Source organism: Juglans regia, chromosome 1, assembly GCF_001411555.2.
Source record: "Juglans regia cultivar Chandler chromosome 1, Walnut 2.0, whole genome shotgun sequence".
Lineage (NCBI taxonomy): Eukaryota > Viridiplantae > Streptophyta > Magnoliopsida > Fagales > Juglandaceae > Juglans > Juglans regia.
The window spans coordinates 39,959,221-39,967,450 of NC_049901.1; the positions used below are offsets into that span (position 1 = coordinate 39,959,221).

The following is an 8,230-nucleotide window of genomic DNA, read 5'->3' on the forward strand; positions in this document are numbered from 1 at the left end:
GTTTTTTTTTAATCAATTTTTTTTTTTATAAACAAATTTTTAATGACAAATTGTGAAATTTATATTTTTAAAAAACTGAAAAACCGGACCGGACCGAAAACCGGTAAAACCGGAAGTACCGGTTTAGGAGGGTAACCGGTGCGTAATCGGTTTTGAAAAATATAAAACCAGTACATACCGGTTCGGTCCTAGATTTTATCCAAAACCGGACCGGACCGGACCGGTTACACCCCTACTCAAACTATATTTGGATCTATACTTTAAAATGACTAATCAATTATACAATTTGGAGTCTCTTTGAAACCATTATAAAGAGCAAAAATTTTTCATTCTCAAACAATATATGATATTTCCACTCCCAATCTATCTTTATTACTCAGTAAGGGGCACGTATCACATTCTGTTAAATATATATTAATGGAGCTAGCTATTAGTACTGCAAGTGGTTAAGGGACTAGGTTTTCGCCAACTTAGATATTTAATTTAACTAAGAATTATATTTTATTTTCTCTCACATATTTTAATTTGTTTTTACCATGAGAATGACATTTATTACATTAATTTACCTTTTTTATTGGTCGGTCGGTCAACTTACTTACATAAACAAAATAATTAGTTAATTTGTTGGGAGGGGGGGGTTTGCACTGATCAATAATCAGCCCACTTTTGATGGATCCAGTCCATATCTTTAATGAGTCCGGCCTGGCCATAAATTATAAATATCAAGTTGTGAAAATTACACATGGTGGCCCCATTGACCTCGTGAAGATACCCAGAACAAGTCCTCCATTTTCTTCCCACCACGTTCTGAGATTCATCGAGGAAATTGCTGAGGGGACCCAGTCGCTTCTATCTATATACATATATATATATATATATATATATATACATACACAAGCATTAACAAGCTGCATTCCGAGCTAGGTTGTTCCATCTTCGGCCTCTCTCTCCCTATAGCAGAAGATCGATCGAGATCATCATGTATGATCAGCTATCGTACGTGTCTGATGTTTGCAAGTTCTTGCCTAAGGTTTGCAGCTAGCTTCTCATGCATCTAATATTTCTTTTTGGCTTTAAATCCCTTTATTCATTTGGAAATAAACAATTTTTCTTCTTTTTTTTTTGGGATGATCACAGGTTTGTTTTGCATGGGATGAAGGTGGATGAATTAATAATGGTGTCGACGATGCTGATAAAGGGCAATAATTGTCGGAGACTGATCACAGTTGCAAACAAAACATTGACCATGATGTCCAAACAACATTGGTCAAGTGAAGAACCCACGCATGCAAAACAAGGTTAAGCCTAATTAATTGTCATAATATTAATGATATATTAATTATACATGGCTATGCACTCATCATGTTAGAAAAATCCTTTGCGCTCTAGTCTTGATTTGAGATGGCTTCGAACATTTTGGCATTACACCCAACATGCATGTTTCTCTTCCTTTTGTCTATACTCTTTATGGCCCAGGGCCTGACTTCATAATTAATTTAGAAAATCTTCATTTGGGCTATCGGTGTAAATCGGTCCGGTTTGGTCTGGGGATGATGGACCTGACCAAACACCTATAAGGACGGGATTGGACTAGTAGCTATTAGTCCCATCCAGTCCAATCAATCCGGCCCAATTATATTATTATTTTATTTCATTTTTTTTTAAATAAATTAATAAAAAAATTATTTAAATTACGAAAATTAAAATTAATTGAATTATTAATGTTGATTATTTAACTGACTCATTGAAAAAAATATTTAACTATAATTATATTTATGATGTTAATAGTTACTACTTACTAATTTAGACTTTACTCTTTAGTATGTATAATTATTAATGATGACATACATTTTATATATGGTTATTGAATATCAAATAATTTGATCATTGTACGTAGATTGTTCATGCTTGCTTACAACTTAGGTAATTAAAAAAAAAAATTACCGAATTACTTTAATTAAGTATAAATAGTAGAGTATGTATAAATGTATAATGTATTAACTATTTATATATAATGACATAAATTATTACATGATTTACGATTTATTATTAATTGAAAGTATATATTATTTTATATTTTATATAGTCAATGATAATAAATTAGATGAAAATTACATCATTAACTTATATAATTATTATATTAAATTATTAAAAATATTTTAAATATATATAGTTTGATCCGGTTCAAAATTTATATACCCTAAGATTGGCCGAATTTTTTTAGTCCACAATTTGTGAGACCGAAACCGATTGGTAGAGTCTTTGGTTCATTCTGGTCCGGACTAAAAAGTTGGTTCGGGTTGATTTTTCCAATCCGGACCGAAAACTACTATACGCCCCTAATTTGGGCTGATCAACTCCACCACATATTTACAGCAAGGAAAAATATTTATTCCATTAGAATAATTGTAAAAAAAATTATAAATTAATATGCCTTGATTTATTTCATAGTAAAATTATTTTACGATTATATTAATATTATTATGTTTGTAATTGTTTTTATAATTTTATTTTTTTTCCAGTTAGCATTTCTCGATTAGCGTCAAGAAAGAAATGAATATTTGCTTAACAAAGAAAACTAGTAGATATGTTTTATGGCATAAAAACAAAATAAAAAAAGGTTGCGTGCATGTATTTTTCTCATTAGTTACGGCCGTATATTAACGGAGAAGGAAACTTGAAGAGGAAGCTTGAACATGAAAGCTTAAAGAGGAAGCAAAGTTGGATCTAGCATTCGGATACTGATCGGAAACTGATCACTCCGGTGAACTTCTCCGGCAGAGTAAGCTCTCTCTCTCTCTCTCGTAAATATATCTTTACTTTGCGCTGGACTTCTGATTTTCTTGCCTCATAAGCTCATGAAGAATTCTAATTCCATCTCATGTTTTTAGGATGCTATTTCATTGGTTTCCTGTATGTTTTTATGTTGGTCATGATCGATCACAAAGTACTTTAGCTAATTCTATCCCAACTATTAATACATCTAAGATTTGGGACTAAAAATCATCCATGTAGATTGTAATTACGTACTCAAACCTTAATTCAAAGATTAATATCATTTTTTTTTTGGGTTGATTAAAAGATTAAACATTATACAGAAACATATATATTTCAAGTACGTACTTAGAGTACCTTCGATCTGTTAAGATATAATTTAATAAAATCTATATTTTTCTATTGGTTTAAATTTTTAAAATAAGTGGTGATTTCATATTATATCATAAAATTTCACAACCCTTAAATCCAGATTTATCATTGAATATTGGTAATACCAGATCAGTCATATACGTACCGCATTGATCATCGATATTATGAAAATTGACTGAATCATGCCTGCCTCTTTGTAATATTTCAGAGGTCATTGCTAAAGGCTGATCATGACTAATATCTTTTTTGGAAGTATGAAACTAATTAATTGCTAGATGAATCTTCATCTTTTGTTTCTGATTTCAGTTTTCGCATTCATGTCATAGCCCCTTTTCTGCAATATTAATGATAGTAGACCACCATGTTCTTGTTTCTTTGCTGTTCTTCCGCATTAGGGTACTGCTTTATTTGTTTTTCCACAAAGTTGTGATGATCACTAATTTGTTTAACATACATAACTCGATCGTTTTAGGTCAGTTTAGAAGATAAATCTCTACAAAATAAGTAAGAACGTCAATCAACATTTTTCCAGCTCCCAGTGAGTAAAAATCATGAGTTATATCGGATTAGTTGTCCGGTTTCATGCACGAACCTTCTTGACTAGCTATCAGTTCAAAGCCTGTCGTACTATGATGCATACACATGATTATATACAAGAGATCGAGTTCTGCTACATACAAGAATTCATGATCTTCTGTTCTTTTTTTTCCCCACTTTAAGTTCTAGCTAGGCTTAATTGAATTGAACGTTATATATGTTACCAATCATATTACTCATGATCATTCTTGTTGAACCCTCGGAATAAGTGACATATCAATAAAATCATCACATATATTGTACGAAGTTTGTTTTACTTGTAAGAAACATGACTAATTTCTCTTAGCTAATGATCTCGCAGTTACTTTTTGGCCGGCAATCCAATGGTGGTCAGACTTTGGTCAAGGAACACAATGATTAAAAACATGTCCGATGTCACAATGAAAGTGGATGTGATGGTGCATCCTGGCAACTTTCCATCAGAGGCGAGTCCAAGTGTAATCCCAGCTGGTGAGCACAGGTATATCTGCTATGCGGATATTGGCATTGAATACAATCCCGACCGTGACTTTGAAGTGCTCGCTTACTTTGAGGGTGCCCTGGAAAAGGATAAGATAATCATATCGTCATCCGAGATAAGGGATAATGCGATAATTGAATTGAACTACCTCATGAACGGAACTGTCACCGCCCTTCCTATTAAGGGAACGATGATTTCAATGAATGGGTACGTACGTACATTAATCCTAGCTAGACCACAGTACGTACGTAGTTCTTTTGTTGCATGTGTTAATCAATATACTAATTTTCTTTTTCTTTCTTTCCACTGTTTACATATATATATATTTATGCTTTATTATGTTTCGACAGAGCTGTTATCGTCATGAAAAGCACAGCGAGAAAGATGATCAAGTCATTGTGGAAATCGGAAGATCATTGATGATAGAAAAGTGGTGTTTGATCTTGTCTCGTTTAGATAGTGAGATGAAATGAATTGAGATAATTTATAACTAATAATGAAATAAGATTTCATCTCACCGGTATATCTAAACGGGTGTATTTATGGTTGCATTATGTATACTTTCTTCTTTTATTTTATTTGTTTGGTATGTTGAATATGATCATGATCAAGGTTTTTCTTTATCCTTACCAATATTGCCATGATCTGCTAGCTAGCTGCTTGATCTCTTATACCTAATATATATCCAAAGGTCTGCCTTATAATGTCCGCATAGAATATTGCAGTTTCTTTGAATTAGTAATATTTTTTATTCGACGAAGGAAAAAGAATATGTTAACTAGACGTATAAATATAAATTATTAATTTTTTTTTTTTTATATAAGTGGTCATTTCAGTACATCTTCTAGCTGACAAAAAGAAGTAGATTAATTAGACCCAGTTAGTGAAATATCTCGTGATCTCATCGTATTATTATAATTTTTTTAAATTTTTATATAAAATATAATAAATAATTTAATTTTTTTTAAATCTCAAAACAATCATAATATTAAAAAATAATATTTCATTCAATTTTTAACTTTTATTTTAATTTATTTCATCTCAAGTAAGTCCAAATTACCACCTTTCAGCTAGATCAGTAAATTTCAGTACTGTTTCTTTGTGCGTACATGAAATATTAGCTGCGTTTGTTTATATATTACCCTTTGCATCTCCACCGATCGAATTCATGAACGATTGACGACTAAGTACGAATGAGATATCACATCCATCGATCATCATGAGTACTACTCACCGAATAAAGATAATTGGTAATTGTTATAATCATAATTGACAGCAAAAATTAGAATGTGACGTCAAAAAAGGAAAAGGGGCTAAAAGGTTGTAAATTAATTAATGATCATGAGTGAATTGCTTTACTGATCATCAAAAGTACCTAGTCTGGATCCAGACTACTATTCCCTTCAAAGTTTCAACCATGCAGATCAACAGATATTATATTTCAAACAGTACTGTATATATATATGAAAAATTCTTTCATGATTAGTTATTATATATTTCACTATTATATATTTCACACTTTATAAAAAATATCATCACACTCTATAAAAAAATAAAATAAAATAAAATAAAATTGTAAGTGTGGACTGGGTGTATAAATGAATAGTAATTAATGTATAACATTGATCTTCTATATATGTATATATGAAAAATGCTTAGTGTACCGATGATATGTTCCGACAGTAGGTCTCAATATTTTTTTTAATTAATAATTAAAAAAATATTTTTAATAATGTTATAATTTTTTTAAATTTTTTAAAAAATAAAATAATATATGAAAAATAAAATAAAATAAAAAAGCCAAATGACCAGCTTGTCGGGACAAATTCTTGATAGAATTTGTCGGATCGTGTAGCACCGTCCTATATATAGGCGATGTAACTCGATTATAATGCATAAAAACAGTTCTTTATTACTCTAAAAAATTGCTGTTAATGTTCATTTTGGACGTACGCACATGACTTCCAGAAACGATAAAAAAATTAAAAAAAGAAGATGGAATATTTCAAAACCGCGTAGGCAGATAATATATATACAGCAGTCAGCAGTAGTCCTCTACAACTTGCATGAGGGAATTAAAAACATATATATATATATATATATGGATAATGTAGAGAATTTATATGATCTGATCATGGCCCGGGGATCGATCAGTGTCCGACAAACAAAATGTTTTTTTGTCCCTTTCTAATATTTTGGATCACTTTAATAATTTGCTCTTTTCCGCCAATGACGACGATGATGATGATGATCATAATTTGAAACATCCCACGTACGTGCTTCCTTATATAATTTCCCAAGTATTCACGCGCGCATGATGGCAATGATTCCTAGCTCGCTGAATTTGTATTGCTTTAAAGGTCTAATTAATTTCACATTTTTAGTTAAATATTTACACTTTTTATAATATATATATCCAAAAGAGAAGGAAAAAAATTTAATTTAAGTTAAAATATCTTAAATAATCTATGCTTTTGCCGTAGTTTTAATATTGGTTATATATATATATATAAATGGAAGATGCGATTACAAAAAAAATTACTTATTTACGATTAGTTAATTCTAACAAAATAATTATTTGTAATTAAAATTGATTGCGAATAATCTTTTAGTTGTAATAAATTAGTCACAAAAGTCTGTTTTTTTTTTTGTATATATATATATATGCAAGGTATAAATTAAATACTATAAAAACTTATTGGTAGTTTAATTATGGCATAAATTAAAACCTATTATATATTATATATATATTTACCGTAAAAATTAAAAAACGGAATATTGATATATACATATATATATATATATAATTGTTTATTATCTTTTAAGATTTTTTGATAAGATACTGGAATTCAACGTCAAATATTATCAAATATGTCATTTTGTTTCTTAATTTCAAATATTTATATATATATATATATATATATATATAATTAAGTTGCAGTTTACCCTCAGCGCGCTGGTTAAGATTTAATCCACTACAAGAAATTTGGCATTTTTCAGCGCTCAAAATCGTCGCAAATACCTGTCAGAATCACTGCATTTGATCATTTCCGGCGATTTATAAATTGCTGCAGGTTCGCCGAAATCTTAAAGCCATTTTTGATCAATTTCGGCGATAGACAAAAATCGTCACAAAAAACTACTATTTTTGGCGATTTTAGTCTGCCGAATATGTTCAAAAAATCGACAAAAATGGCTTTCCGATTTACGTTTAGAATCGCAAGGAATTAATTTGGTAGTTTATAAGGGATAAAATGACAAATTTGATAATTTGGTAATACTTATATTAATTAATTGGAAATTAATGAAGCTGATCATATATGATTAGGTATAAATTATAATTTTATCTAGGGACGGCAGGTTTCTTCCCGGCAATAAAATAATATATATAATGAGATCAGGAAGAGCTAACAAAGGATGAGGTCAAGAAATCAGCTTTCAAAGTCAATCGAAAACCTTCTAGATCGTAGGGTAAGCACCACTTCATGTAAAACCATCAGTCCTTTTTTTTTTGGCTTAATTAAAAAACACGAAATTCATCTAAATGTTCAAAGTGATTAATTGTATCACATCATGATCCTGACTTGTTTGGCATCTATTTAATTTTATGATAATTGTCTAACATCTATATATATATATATATATATAAAACGTTACTTACAGTCGTCTTACATAAACTGCTCACAAACGGCTATTGACATAGAATTAAAAACGACGCTGTTTTGAATTTATTGAGTTTGTCCCAGCCCTCCCTCCTTCTCTCCAAGTTTCGAATCATCTTCTATGTTTTTCCTTTCCCGAAGACTTATGTGTATTTTTCGATCCCTCTCCCCGTTTCTTTCCCCAGCTACCCCTTCCGTCCGTCCTCACTATTTTTCTTAGACCCTCAAGAAATTTCTCTCCCTCGAAGCCCCTTCCTTTTTGTGTTTCGAAATGCAAAACCCGTCTATTTCCCTTCATCCCGACATCTCACCTCCAATTATCTGCACGAAGTTCTCCTCAACCTTCCCTAGTCCTCTTCATCTG

The 8,230-nt window shown here is 30.7% G+C and overlaps 1 protein-coding gene across 2 annotated transcripts; it reads left to right on the forward strand.

Annotated features, from left to right (window-relative positions):
• Positions 1-914: 914 nt before the first annotated feature.
• On the forward strand, positions 915-4,903 carry LOC109003866. 2 transcript variants are annotated; one of them, XR_004800868.1, is made up of 5 exons: positions 915-1,030; positions 1,138-1,298; positions 2,648-2,782; positions 4,046-4,411; positions 4,555-4,903. XR_004800868.1 is itself a non-coding variant. In XM_018982229.2 (3 exons), exons 2-3 carry the CDS (start codon positions 4,068-4,070, stop codon positions 4,622-4,624), a joined length of 414 nt encoding a protein of 137 aa, XP_018837774.1. In that variant the 5' UTR covers positions 2,151-2,782; positions 4,046-4,067; the 3' UTR covers positions 4,625-4,896. The 2 variants fall into 2 exon arrangements, 1 of the variants encoding a protein (XP_018837774.1); XM_018982229.2 differs by lacking the exons at positions 915-1,030; positions 1,138-1,298 and having other exon boundaries at positions 2,151-2,782; positions 4,555-4,896.
• Positions 4,904-8,230: the final 3,327 nt, after the last annotated feature.

Bases quoted from the DNA above. Each gene is read 5' to 3' on its own strand.
- LOC109003866 (XM_018982229.2), top strand. From the start codon at position 4,068: ATGGTGGTCAGACTTTGGTCAAGGAACACAATGATTAAAAACATGTCC. The intron at 4,412-4,554 runs GTACGTACGTAC...ATGTTTCGACAG, and splicing joins ACGATGATTTCAATGAATGG to AGCTGTTATCGTCATGAAAA.